Raw genomic sequence first — 14819 nt, forward strand, 5'->3', positions numbered from 1 at the left:
AAAGTTTTTCCTCCACATTTTCACAACGCTGAAATTGCTTCAAGCCGGTCTCACCCAAACCTCTTTGGTATCAGATCGTTTGTAATCTACCGGCAGTTGTGGTCGATACAGTTGCACGACTGTTTAGGCTGCGGAATTTGTACAGTCTATAGGAGATGTGTAGCTGAAATTCACCGCGAAACTGCAGACGAATTTCTGTGGCGTTTACCGCATTGTTGCCAAATTTTTGTTCTATTCAGAGTAACGAAATTCTAATTGTACAGTGAAAGATCATAGTGTTATTAAAAATAAGTAGCAACTTTCTTGCATAACTCAGCATACCTAATTTGACTTTGTGTATGCATATTTTGTATTACTAATTCCCAATGACTAGTGAGAAGAAGCATGGTTTTCAGGAAGCACAAAAATATTCAGAATAACTTGCTTTTGGACGAGTTGGCGCCTTAGTTTGCTGAACATCTTGTAACTGACGCGAAGTTAGAAGCATGGAAAAGTGGGGAGGAAAGATATAGACGAGGGCCAACGTCTGTTTCTTTCCTCCTGATTTTTTTTTGGTACTAGCTTCGCGCGGCTTACAAACTGTCCAGTAAACAAAAATATTTACATTCGCTGCTTGTGTCTTTAAATGAACATGAAAGCTTACAGCCACATTTATGGAGCTGTTTACATGCCTTGCGAGCCTAATGGGCAGGCGTGGACGCCAGAGAAAATGCGATAAGAGAGGAAAAAAAAAAGAAACTGGAGGGCACCACTTGAGATATTTTCGGAAGAACGCGGAAATGGTCACAAGACATACTCCTGAACTTTCAAGGTCGTGTGTCTTTGAAGGAATGTCGCGAAAGAAGTATCCGGCGACAGCGCAGAAACGACCCCCTTGCGGTTTTCAAATGAAGACGAGGTCTTTTTCTATATGCAGAGCACAAGCAAAGTCGCGAAGGTCACTGCAGCAAGCAAATCATTGCGCGTCAAAGAGTAAGCTCTACGCGTCAGTGAGTGAAACCGACACATTTTTTTTCAAACTCGATGGTCGGCGTGAGCCAACGCACTACAAAAGAAAATATACAAAGAAGATGTGAAAGGAGATAACCCTCTTGAGTAGTTCGCAACTATGATCTCATCCAGTTTGTGGTATGGAAAGCCAGGGAAAAAAACACTTTCCAAACAGAAAAGTTCGCAACTTGCAACTTCCCGCATTTTGTATCTTGAATTTCAACACAGTTTAGATGTGAAGCACCCCTGTTTTTGGTCTCCGGAAAGGAAAAAAAAAATAGAAATTCTGGGCTCGCGTAGTTCAAGAGCGTTTTGTCAGAAAGTTTCTTCGGCTGAAATTAGAGCTGCTTCGGCTTTTTTCTTTGTGAAACAAGTACTTGCCGCGCGATGCACCTTGTTCAAATTTTTTTTTCGTAAAGTTTAGTTGCCTGTCTGTAGTGGCTATGTATTCATGAAGTTATTCGAAGATTGAAGATTGGGGGGGGGGGATGCAAGCTTTTATGCAGCGCTCTCCGCCCTCTTCATGCCCCCTTCCCCCCTAACTGAGACCCTTTTGATCAGAACGCAGTGAAAAGACGAATTATTAGGGAGATGGAACAGGGGACACCCCTCCAAACTTTCATTTCCCCCATGACGTACGCCTGTGGTTGGTGCTTGAGCAACACGACAAAATGAAGGTGAAATGAAATAAAGGTATGATACGACGTATACGTGCGTTGTACTCACAACAAATGTTTACTGCAACGACTTATCTATGTGAAGCATAATAAGCATAGCAGGAAGGAAAATTGGTCGGTCAGGTTTGACTTTCCAGATACTCCTGCATTTATTTTTTTTTTTGCGAGTGCAAAGTATATCCTTTGAAACTACTCTTCATCTGATATTTCTATCGCGCAGAATCAATACCTTCAATCTGAACAAACTTTTGTTTACGTTAACCCGGTTTTTTTGTTTCATCATCAGATATTATCAATGACATTCACTCATAGATGCGAGGAGAAACAATTTGTGTTCTGTTGTGGTTAAGCTGGCTTGCTGTGGAAAGGTTGAGGTTTACATTACCTAGGCAACTCTATGTCTACAAGTACAGCATTGCAAAAAAAAAAGAAAAACAAAGTGGGAACACAAAATACAAAAAAGAGCAACTAAGACCAACGTATAGTATATTGAAATAAATTTTGCTCGCAGGAGCTTTCATTGAAGTTTCAACGTCACGAAAGCAAAGCCGCGGAAGAGAAACAAATGAAAAAAAATGATTTACGATCCTGTTAATTAATCTCGAAATCCTCTCGTCACGGTCGAGGCTGCAGTTTTCTTTTTTTTTGTTTCACAATAACGTGTGATACGTGATAGCAAATAATCCCTGCTGTGTTTTCCCCCAATCTCTTTCGACCTCGTACGAATCGTTTTTTTTTTGTTACCTGGATAGCGTTGTTTACGCGGAGATCATTCAAGTTTACTCACAGGTGGGTGGCTGTCTGTATTTAGAGTCGCAGCATTTATAGCACCATTTTTGAGATTAAGCGGAGGTAAGCGGATGCACTTAAGAGCATTACGACAGTAATTATCTGCTGTTCTTGCTTAGAACAGTGATCGTGTGGTGTTAATCTTATTACGATGCTAATCCACAAATAAGCGCTTCGAAAACGCAAGGTTGTCGCCCGAAATGAAGCGTTCATGGAAGATGCCACATTTCGGTTCCCTTTTAGCCGATCGAGAGCACTCTTCCTGCGTTCAACTATTAATGTAATGTGTGTCTGTAGGTCGCTGTGAAGAACAGTAAAACTTTCAAGTGTCGCGATATATATACATTGTACATTTTCCCAGCCTTTGTGTGCCACCAATTTTACGAGTATTTTTATTCGAAAAAAAAAAGTTCTAGGGGTTTACTTTGTACTTATTGTTTGTATGGTTCATAATATTATACTCATATATGAGTACCAGATGGTAGATCCAGTATCGTGAAGCTGTAAAAATGAGACTTCTTGATATGCTGTGCTCCTTGTATATGTCTGCTATTGTACGGAGTGGTAGAGGAGCTGCAAAGCTAAAACACTTCTTTTTTCCTGCCATCTATTGCGTTTTCTCTTTGTACACACACACACACACACACACACACACACACTCACACACACACACACACACACACACACACACACACACACGCACACACACACACACACACGCACACACACGCACACACACACACGCACGCACACGCACACACACACAAAACTGAGCAGTGAACAGAACCGAAACAGATTGATTGATTGATTAAAAACAACGATGTGATAATTAGGCAGGCCACAGCGGAGGACTCTGGCATAATTTTGGCCATTTAGTATTTTGTAACGTGCGTACACCGAAACCATAGTGCACGGTTTTTTTTCACGCTTTCTCCCCTTCCGAAATGCAGTCGCAGAAGCCGGCCATACAAGCCGCGTTCTCTAAGCTACGCTGCCCAACAACACCTTAGGCTGGATTCACAGGACGAACCAAACCGCGATTCGAGCTTGCCGATTTCATACTACGTCACCATACGTCAGCCGCTCCCACGTTCCCACTTCGCTCCGCGCAGACCGATTGATGAAACCACGGAAGCCCAAATCGCGGTTGGGATCCTCGGGAACCAATGCCGAAATACTCCCTTGTAGCGCGAATCCTCTCCTGTCGTGCGAATGCTGGCTGCGCGGGGACCCCAATTACGTCACATGCCACGTGACTGATCATTCCGCGATGACGTCCATCGAGTGAATACGGCTTTACCTGCTGACCCTCCGCGTGGAGTTGCCCGTCCTGAAACGGCCGCCGCTGCACTGCAGGTTATCATTCCTTCGGCATTGCAAGGCGCGTAATGGAGGTAAAAATATTTGTTTCGATGAGGGGTGGGATGGGACATGGGTTAATTCCCTCCTCTTCTTTCCTCGCCCGAAGAAAACTGCTGATAATTCAAAAAAGTTTATTCATTCATTCTAAAACTATTTATTTGATAATTAAAAGTCGAATGGTAAATCAGCTGCACGAAATCCCACACAGTGGACGAATCTCTTGGTCTCAAGTTCAAATCCTTTAGCGCGAGACAAGCTCTCCTGATTGCGAGGCTTTGTTCCCGAAAAAGAGAAAAAAAATCATAACTGGTTTGCTTTTGTGCTACTTGCGAATGGATTACAGTTTCTTTTTTTTCACAAAGTTTCACCGTCCAAAGAAGCGCACGGTGTAAGAAAGGCATTCAGTTATTATCCCGAATATAATCGGACACTATCTGCCAGTTGAAGATAGCTTCTGTATACTTCTTTCATAGCTGGGAAGCCCGAAGTAGCAGATAAAAAGAATACTCAAATTCGATCACCTGTTACGATAAATCCCAAGACCATCAATAAAACATCAACAGGACAAAGATCGGTGAAGGACAAACTTCTGTGGTCCATCCCACATCGGAATCTCAATCACTTATTACGCCCTAAATAACAACTCCGCTTATGCGAGTGCATCAATCAATCACATTACCGAAGAAGATACAAGTGAACAAGCGGATGTAGCTAGTAAACATGCACAAAAAATTTATTTAGCAAGGCGGGAATCAAATTCAGTATCATTCACAGAACTGCGAGCACATCGCGAATATATATATATATATATATATATATATATATATATATATATATATATATATATATATATACAGAAAATTGGATAAGAAATTTCTGCGTGTCTGTACTAATAAATTCACATTACTGTGTAGCATGTATAAAATAAATTGTGACCCAGAAAAGTATGCGTCTATGCAGTATATATAGAGTAAATATCCTGGAGTTTTCTGTAATGAACTGTTGGCGAGCTGTAAATCTGAAAACCAAAACCAAGCATTAAGTCATGGGCCTCACTTGTTCTTACATTTCGTAAAAGTTATCTTTACAGTATTTTCACTGTCATTATGTGGATAATCTTTATTTTCATTAAACTCTGTTCATTTGTAGTTTTTTGTTGCCTGTAGAATCATTGGGACCACGCGATGCCCTGCTGGCCTTTGTCCAAAGTCCGTATTCTAGGTGCCAATATACATAAATTTGACTTGATTTTATATGTCTTACCACACTGAGTTCAGGTGGAAGAAAAGACTGAAAAAAATCGAAAGCTTAGATGATAACGGGTTTACGTATAAAGGAAAAAATATTGCCGTAGACAGTTATGTTCACATACGGTGAATAATAGCTCGAAGGTCGGCGATGACCACAGAGTGCCAGGAGAGAAATTGGTGTGCGGTCAATGACAGTTTAAGGTAACAATCGAAGGACCTTTAAATCCTGCGCGCTTATTATGCATAAAATACGCACGCAATTTGAAACAATGGAAGTGACATGAAATGTATGAAATAGAATTTACGCCGTGATGTGCCGCAAGTGGACGGTAAGATTGCAACGATTCGAGACACACTAGTGCAAAATGAAAAATAAATAAAGAAAAGATGGGGGGTGCGCAGAATAAGTGAGTTGCGAGCGGAAGAGTGTCAGATGCGAAAGAAAATAGGCCAACGAATGCATGTCAAGTTCAATTGCAAAAAAAAAAAAAGAGAAAGTCGTGCTTGTTTGACAATGTGCCCTGGGGTCGGTCGCGCGCCCCGCCGTACAGGTCACAGACCTTCAATGAAACGCGAGAAATGCATTCATGGTACCGAAAGTCGACCGTCTGGACCTTGGCCAAGTTTCGGCCGGCAGCGGACATGCAGCATTCCCTGCTCGAGATGCGGCAAGTCAGGGAAAAGAAAAACGCATATCACAGGCAGTCGTTGGCGATACGTGTCTGGAGCACCGTTATAGATCGCCGCGGGACATCCTCGATTATATCTCTACAAGACGTATCGGACATTGCGTGTGCGAATGCTGTAGCACCGACCGAAATTTGCTTCGGTGGACACAAAAAAGACGGCTCTTTTATCAGCGGGACACTGTTATAGAGAAAGCCTACGAGAAACTGCCCTGTTGATGCCCGGTTACGTGTCGATGAAGTTATCGCTATCGACAAGAAGCGTGCGCATGTGTACTTAATACTTCAACGTGACGACTGAAGTTGAATGCATCGCGATTGCACTTGCGTGTCACACTTTGACAAAGCAGCTGAATGGACGAGTTCACTTAGGGTACACTTTAGGTCACTTAGGTACACTTTCAGTCGTACTCGTCGCTAGGTGAATTGGTGAAGATCGATTTCAGAGTTGAAGTTTAGTGCCCACCCACCTCCGTCCTTCTCGCTGGTCCTCCTTTCTTGATTTTTTTGTTGTTAGATTTTCTTTCGCTGCATTGTAGTACTTACGCTACGGCCATGCCACCTAACTGTATATCTACATTACTGAATTTTAAATTTGACTGGTTAAATGAAGCACCATCGCGGTGGTCTAGTGACTGAGGAACTCGTCTACTGACCCGCAGGTCGTGGGATTGAATCTCGGCTGCGGCGGCTGCATTTCTGATGGAGGCGGAAATGTTGTAGGTCCGTGTGCTCAGATTTGGGTGCACGTTAAAGAACCCCAGGTGGTCTAAATTTCCGGAGCCCTCCACTGCGGCATCTCTCATAATCATATGGTGGTTTCGGGACGTTAAGCACCCAATTATCTATCAAACTGGTCAAATGAGTAAAGGAAGCAAATACACTTTCACACCACACGTGTAGGTAAAAAGAGTGTAACTGGTTCAAGCTAGTCCAGGTAACGTTCAGGTAGCTTAAGATTGTCGTGAAACAGCCAAATCATATTTGATGGTATAATCTCTGATTTCATTATTTATCAAGACATTTTCTATCACCGGAAAGCCTGTTATCAAGGCAAAGGTGTTAAAAAATATAGTGTCAAGAAGAAGCGTGATGTCTCAGATAACTGCAACAGTTTTTTTTTATAACCAGGACTTCAGAAAAAGGGCTGTACGCAACAATAATTGAGCGGTTTCGTCGTTTGTGCCTTTCAATTGACGCAGTAAGAATTAGTTGCCCAAAAGAAATTGTAAAGTATGATCATGGCCCTTGGTTTGTGCGACGTAACACAAGGTAGCATGCACCGTTCCAAAGCAAGAGAGGGCCACGTACAGTGGCTACGTCATTCAAGATTAGACGTCACCGATCAATCACGGCGCGGTCCGACTTTCGCTTCATACACGCTACACGTAAGCACGAGTGCAAGAACCAGGTGGGCCCGGAAGGGCACGCCGAACCATTGTGACTCACGTACCCCTTTCACGGGACGCGACCGAAAACGACACATGCCCCGTTGGTCCGCGGCCAAGTTTCCGTTTTCTCACCACCGAGAGGGACTGGTAAGAGATGAACGCGTGCCGAAGGGTCGCTACAGAGATACAACACTGCCGAGATAGCAATCATACCCCCCCCCCTCCCCCCTCCAGAGAAAACGTGGGAGCAACAACTCACGGGCTCGTCGGTCCATGTGGCTGTGAACGCCTCCTCGGTCCATGCAGATCATCCACACGAGGTCTGCAAGACGTCTTCCACAGAGCCTGATGGCTGGTGCATCGGACAGTCCCGCTCCCACCGCCGTCACCGATGCCCACGGTCCGATCCCGATCAGGGACAACGTTAAGACCAGGTTCCTCGCCAAGGCCATCGCCAAGGATGTGTCGCTCTGTTAGTGTGTGTGTGCGTCCTCTAGGATGTCGAAGTCAGCAGGACGTCCAAGTCGGTGGGCGTGCGCTGGTGAACAGACTGTCGATTCGTGCGTGGATTTCGACGACGACGCGAATCACGGGGACTTGAGAAAGATGTACCCGGCGGTGTTGGGATCTCGGGGGTTTCGGTGGTGTGTTGGAAAAGGGGAGGGTGTTGCCGGGGAGTGCTGTGACGCCTTGAACGACGACGGGGGAGCCACGCAACACGCGCGCGCTGCTTCTCGGTCAGCGATGGGCGTTTCGACGGCCTGCCCCGAAGCGTGGCTCGCGCGCACCGAACGTTCGCGCGCCGGCGACCGGCCTTTTTGGCGTGCTCGGGCCGGCGAGCGGGACGCCGTCTTGCGGCGGTGCGACGGACGCTTTTCGACGGAGGGAAAGAGACGACCCGCGTCGGCTTCGCGCGCGCATTTTGGTTGTTGTTTTCTCTCGGGGACAGGTGGTCGGCAATCTCGTTTTCGCCTTTGAGCTGCTCTACCCTGTTTTACCTTCTTTACGTGTATATTTCCGCGCTGGAGGTGCGGTTACACGGTGGTAAACAACATGTTCACGAGACTGGACCTGCACGACGCCCGTCTTGATAAATATTGAGTGGCACACCCTTCCTCGAGAGCGTATGAAAAGCTCGGACGGTAAAAGCGTCGAGTGATTTTGCAAGAGGCGACACTATCTGATGCGACACCATAAACACTTTATTGTCCACCAAGAAGACGATGGTACTTGCGTGGTGCAGGCGCAATAGATTCAATGAAACTTCAGTAAAATTCGTATCGTAGCCGGATGAGTGGATGCATACTTCATAGGTAGACTAGTACGCTGAAGGGGCACGCAAAGACGCAGTGAAAAAAAAAAACACACGGACTACCGCAAACTTTCAACTGACTTTATTTATCGCACCGTCCAATAGCTACGCCTAAATACACATGAGCAAACAAAGGTAGGGCCATTGTTACAATTAAGAGATCACAGTAAGCCCCTACTACAAAACTGCTCTCACTGTCAAATTAAAGAATCGAATAGTCCAACTTTCGTTGGAGGCAATGCTGTAGGCCCGTGTGCTCCGATTTGGGTGCACGTTAAAGAATCCCAGGTGGTTGAAATTTTCGGAGCCCTCCACTATGGCGTCTCTCATAATCATATGGTGGTCTCAGGACGTTAAACACCACGTATCGATCAATCTTCCCCTCACCCTGCTTACACACACGTAAACATCCTTCCCCCTTCCGCACACATATCGAAGGAAAAAAAAGCTTTATTTGATGGGAGCGTCCCACAGCAAAGAAAAATGATCATGATAACGGCAATATAAATTTCACTGCCGTCGAACTTTGCCTGAATCACCATCCGTGCAAAATGTTTGTATGAAGTATACATTTCGTTGGCACTGCTACATTTCTAATATACTTCTGTCCGTTTAAACACGACAAGAGTTGATCAATAGTGCATGGCAGAAAGTGAAAAAAAAACTTTCACTGGCTTTGTAATCTGGAGTAGATAAAAGAAAGAAGAAAGCATGTGCGTTTATCACTGAAAGAAACAAGAAGAAAAAAACAGTACAGTTCAAAACACCTCTACCCGAAGTCATCTTCACCTGAGCGTCTGTCGCTTTGGCTACACCTTTTGTGTGGGCGAGTGAGTAAGACGACAGAGGAAACTCGGTTAATATCGAACGATAAAAGAAGATGGACATGAAGCCCACGTCTTCCGAACGCACTGGCAAGAGCGTAAGAAGGCTAAGAAATTGCGCGGACGTATCGTGGGGGGTCCGCTTCTTTCAGCGTCGGAAACGCCTCGAGATTGTCACCGAGTGATGCACCGGTGAGAACTCTCTCGCACTTTTGATTGGCAAGATTATGTCACGGCATTGTGCAGGTGCGTGTCTTTTTTTTTTTTGTCGCTACAGCTTCACTCACACTAAATGTTAGCCAATGTCACACTATTTTATATGACACTGCATTAGGGTTTCACCTGTACCTTGTGTACTCCCCCCCCCCTTTTTTTTTCTTCTTGAACACGCATTAAGTGCTAAAAGAGAGCAACTCCAAGTGAGTGCTTCGATGCGAAAGATAAGAAACGGTGACACGTGTATTGCTCAACAGTAACTTTTTCACGCCATCCGCTGGAAAGGTGAGGTCATGGAAGAACCTCCCACATCCAATTTCCAGCCGTGTGCAGCTATTGCGTATTTCCATGGTGTCGTCTGGTTTTACACCACTGCGCTTAAAGCGAATTCCAACGGGACTCGAGACTTGCGTAAATGTTTGCTCTCATTGCGTTATTACATAAACTTTTCACAGGCTAAGTCAAGGCAGCGCCACGTTCATAAAAACCTCGCGCGAAGAAGATTGCTCGAAAGTCGACACAAACCGCTTGTGTTCTGCCAGATCACAGCACTGTGAAGTTAACGAAAAGTAATCTGCAGCTGTTCTGTGTATTTACGTGTGAGAGTTAAAAAAAGGGGGAGAGAGAGGGAGGGCCGACCAAATTTTGAAAGACTGGTTCACTACCCTACAGTACGGGGAGGGGGTAAGGCATAGAAACGGAGTAAAAGCTCATGGCTCGGGAACGCATTGGCTAGTACCAGAGTAGTTCACTCACGTTAGCTATGCGCGTTAAAAGGACACTGGAGGCAAATATGAGTAACTGATACCAGTGCCACATGGGCATAGAAAATGACATTCGTTATCGAATGCATTCAGTTCGCGAATGACATTTCCTTCGGCGGCGGTGCTACACGTCCAAAGTGAATTACATTAGACTTGATGATGTCGATCGCCCCCTTCCTCGTGGGCATTGGGTGAGTAGCAATAAAAAAATGAACAAGCGTTTACAAGCTTCATACATGTCAGATAATAAATGTATAAATAAACATATTTCGCTGCCGTCAGACTTCGTTCGTTACTTTGTTTCTCGACGTTGCAACCGATCGTGTAGCAACTTAAGCCAAAGCTAGTCAGATCCGCTGCGTAAAAACGAAATGGCGCCTGTTGCACTTATTTTATAGCGTCTACCAGCTGAAGATGAATTTTTAAGCATTTGTTCAAGTGATTAGTGTATATAAATTAAGTGTAAAGTTTCCTTGCGGACGCATCAAATGTCGTTTTATACAATTAATTCATCAGCTGTGCCGTCGAGAGTACGCATTTCTTAGTCGAATGAGTTCTGGCGACGGCATTAGGTGACGAATGGCATTTGGGCAACTGCCATTTCGTTCATCTGTGTGGCACCGCGCGAATGACATTCAATCCGAAGGCATCATGAGGCAAATGCCATTTTCTCTGCCCGTATGGCACGGGTATTATTCATGCAATTGCTCCTGTATCTTTTACGTTTATGATGCATATTGAAGTTAGTCCTAGTTTTGTGTTATGCGCTCCAATCTCTGCTAAAATGTCATTTCCATTTCCTTTCTAGCTACTAGCATTGTGTATTATGTACCACACGCATGTGATTTTGCTGTGTAGTGAATGTTTGTATGGTGCTGGGCCGCGGTGGTCTTGTGGCTATCAAACTAGGCATGTGTCTGATTAATCTCACGGCCTTCTCTCTTGTTACTCTTCCTCCCTTAAGCAGTTCCGTTGTTGATTGTTTGTTTATTGTTTATTTGATACCCACAGCGCCATAAGGCATTACAGTGGGGGGAATACAACATGATTACAAGACAGAACACAAGATCAATTTGCGGCAAGTACAGTACAGCCTATCTAGATAGTAGGAAGTACACTGACTACACAACATAACGGAGATTGACAAAAATACACGAAAAATGCCAGCGGGTAATATACAGAAAAATAAATACAATATGTATACCGCAAAACAAAACACCGTTCATCAACTGAACAATTCACTTGACTCTAACAAAGCAAGAAATGAATCACTACCAACAGCGGCAACGATCGCTGAAGGTAATCGATTCCACTGGGAAACCGTTTTAGGGAAAAAAAATTTCTGAATGCTGCTGTCTTACATCGGTACTCCCGCACTTTGTAAATGATATCACTTGGACACAGTACTGTGGCTCGAAGATTATCTTCAACCGAAAGCGAACATCTTAAAAGATTTCTCAGTGGGCATTGGACAGATTAGCGCTTGAGAGGGGCAGCTATCTGTAGCTATATGATGAGTGGTGTGATAATACGTGTACTGTAGGTCTAACTTAAACATGAATGGGTGCTTGGTAATGTCACAATTCAAATTGAACTACCGCAGGCAAGCTGTTCATTGTCATGCTATATTATTCGCTTGTTTTAGTTTGTCATATGTTTTCTTTGTTTTTTCATGCATGCGTACATGAAACGCACTTCTTTTTTTCGCTTTCTTTCTGCAGAACTTCTAGAAATGGTATTAGCGACAACTTGATGAGGGCTACTTAGTTCTAATATTAGTGATGTTAGCTAATTAGTTAATAAATAAAACATCACTGGAAAAGAAACAAGGACGACAAACACGTGCAGACCACTTGCCTCGTTCCTTTGTAGTCCTTGTTCCAATTGCACTGTTACTTCTTTAGGGGCGAAACTTCTTCAGGGCGAGGTTTGTGCGTTCACAGTGCCCGTTGTCACGGCTATAGTCGAAACATGTGTGAGACACAAAATAATGTTTAACAATAAACAAATATCAGTTAATATAATTAACTGCGATATAAAATATAAAAATACACCTACAAGCCTGAACTCTTTACACTAGTTGGCACCTTCGACGTACACTGCATGGACCTTAGGACTTAGCTTTGTCGTCAACAGTTTATCTCACTTCATGCTACTCAATCTGCATTTTATGAGACAACGCTCGAGTTATCTACGTGGCAAGCAAAAAAAAAAGAAGTTTAACAATAGACTGATGTCAGTCCTAATTGTCACAGAACAATAGAAAACACGAACCACGTATACTAATCAGCAACTTCAACGTAGAATTTATGGACCCTGGTTGGTGGCTTCCCCAATTTGTCAAGAATCACTTTCTGGAGACGCGTCTTTGCTGTGTAGAAATGAAATAGATGAGAATACATAAGCCTCAACCTCTCCGCCACAGAAAGTCAGCTAAAACATACAGGTCCCTGTCGGGGAGAACCAGTACTAGAATGCCTACCCGAGCTGTCTTGGCACCGGAAGCCCAGTGAGGCCTTACTGAAATTTACGGTATGGTGTGGCCTACTGCACAGGCGTTCTAACTCTCGCAACTGAACTTTCCACTTCTTTTGGATGCCCGCGTCTCTCCGCTCTAGTTTCTGTTTTTTTTTATTATGAAAGTCTGCCGCTAGGCATAATAATTTTTTATTCAAAGATACACATGCAAACTTGCTTCATGTATGAATTCCAGTAGAGAACAGTGGCTTGGTCCACGAAGCCAGTGGTCAAAGTCGAGTGATCGGCCAGGCCAAAGACCTGTTGCACGGAGGTAACGGCGACGACGACTTATTCGTATACTAGCTAGAGACCAGTGCAGGTCCACAGTAAGTGTGAGGCAGTTACGTCTCGGATTGGGCGTCCCAAAATGGCCATGATGTGCCGTACGGGGGCCCCGGCACTTCTGCGCCCAAAAGGGTGGTCACGGATGGAGTAAGCGCAACCCCAACACGAAGCCCTCGCAACGTAACCTTCTCTCGGCAGGTTGAACCACCAGAGAGCTCTGATCCACACGGAAGTATAAGAGCTACTATCTGTCTACCTGCCTCTAGTGTATACGGTTGCCAACCTAATGTTTCATACTGAATAACTTCATGGTAGTTACCCTTATTGTGTGTCTCCCTGCATAGCGTAATCAAATCGAAAAAACATATGTGACCCGAACTGCAGTATTCAATATAGTTTGGTAATTATGGAGTGAATTTAACTAAATTAAAGCCAGCAAAAAAGCCTTAATGTCCATCTGTTTTTTTTCCGCATTCCTGTAACATTCAAATAACACCATGCGTAGTTTTAAGATAGTGGGTCTCTGGATGTTTATTACGGTTACGATACCTCTGCGTCCTGTATCATCCCCTTGCGGCATGCAGACGCTATTCCGTATTCCGGTGTTTCCAAAATAAAAGCTTATGAACTGTGCGTTTGCCTAGTGTGTGTTTACCTAATGAGAAATTCAAAGGGCCAATGCTGGCTGGTAGATCTACTAGCAACCATTTACCTTTTAAATTTAAATCTCCCTGAGGTAATGGACGCTGTCATTTCAGAGATCTCGCAGCTTTAGCCAAGCATCCTCACACACATAACACTGCAGTTTGTTTCCTCGGCTCAACTTCATAGGCGAGTTCGTATGAACATCATACTAGAGCCGATGTGGTGCCCTACTGGCACCACATCGACTTTATAAACTACACAACAGAATTTCTCAAAGAGAACCACCAAGATAACGATTCGACAGCTAATGCGTGCAAGATATGCGAACGAATGTTTCCCGGATGATTTTATTGACGTCATAATTCGCGTCACCCTCAAAAGCAAGCATCTATCACTGCGACACGAGTGCAATCTTACATCACTGTCGTCTTGCCTAAAAGAAAAGCCGCACCGTCATGAAAAATATTCCTTTTGTTTGTACTCGATGATCTAGTGAACAGCCCTGAGTAGATTCGCCGTCCCTATCGCTGCTGTTTCTTCCTTTCTCTGGGCGCTATTTTTTTCATGCATTGCTCTAGAGAAACGATGCCATTTTTGAGGCTTGGGGTGAAGTCAAGAAGAAATCTTTGATTGCCGCGCATCTCTAAAACGACGAAGCGCGATTATAGAAGATCGAGAGTGAGTTCTACAAAGGCATAATACGCGCATTTCGCGCATTTGCCGAGGCCTAATCTGATTTCAGGAATGGAGTAATGAACTACACCGCCCACAGGTCTTAAGGAGCTCAATTCGTTTTCAAGCGTCATTCTGTCGAAGAACAAAAAAAGTGATTTTGTTTTTGTCGACCCTAGTCGACTAATCTTCTAAAAGACCTCCCGCCCCTCGTTTGAGGCCGTCGACTTCAGGCTTAAAAACTTCAAGTCTACTTTGCGTACCGTAAATCATAGGCTGCATTCTGCAACCAAAATTTTTATGGACAGGTTAAGCTCCGTTAATGACTTTCATATTGCCATCTTTGATTTTGTCCCATGCAAAATATGCTAAATTTACGACTTATTTTATGGTTGACAAACTAATCAAGAAAAATGAACGAGAGTACGTAGATTTT

General features: G+C 44.1%; 1 protein-coding gene across 2 annotated transcripts in view; it reads right to left on the reverse strand.

Moving 5' to 3' along the window:
• LOC119164268 (uncharacterized) overlaps positions 1 to 14819 on the reverse strand; it is a 126347-nt gene that overhangs the window by 53766 nt on the left and 57762 nt on the right. The window contains exon 1 of one of the 2 annotated variants that reach the window (XM_037416417.2): positions 7405 to 7953. The exons of the other annotated variant lie outside the window; for it this stretch is intronic. Coding sequence (XP_037272314.2) covers positions 7405 to 7597 — 193 coding nt within the window. The 5' untranslated portion in view covers positions 7598 to 7953. Of the gene's footprint in view, positions 1 to 7404; positions 7954 to 14819 lie in introns of those variants that run through there. 2 annotated transcript variants of the gene reach the window in all.

The sequence above is a fragment of the Rhipicephalus microplus genome, chromosome 8, assembly GCF_043290135.1.
Source record: "Rhipicephalus microplus isolate Deutch F79 chromosome 8, USDA_Rmic, whole genome shotgun sequence".
Lineage (NCBI taxonomy): Eukaryota > Metazoa > Arthropoda > Arachnida > Ixodida > Ixodidae > Rhipicephalus > Rhipicephalus microplus.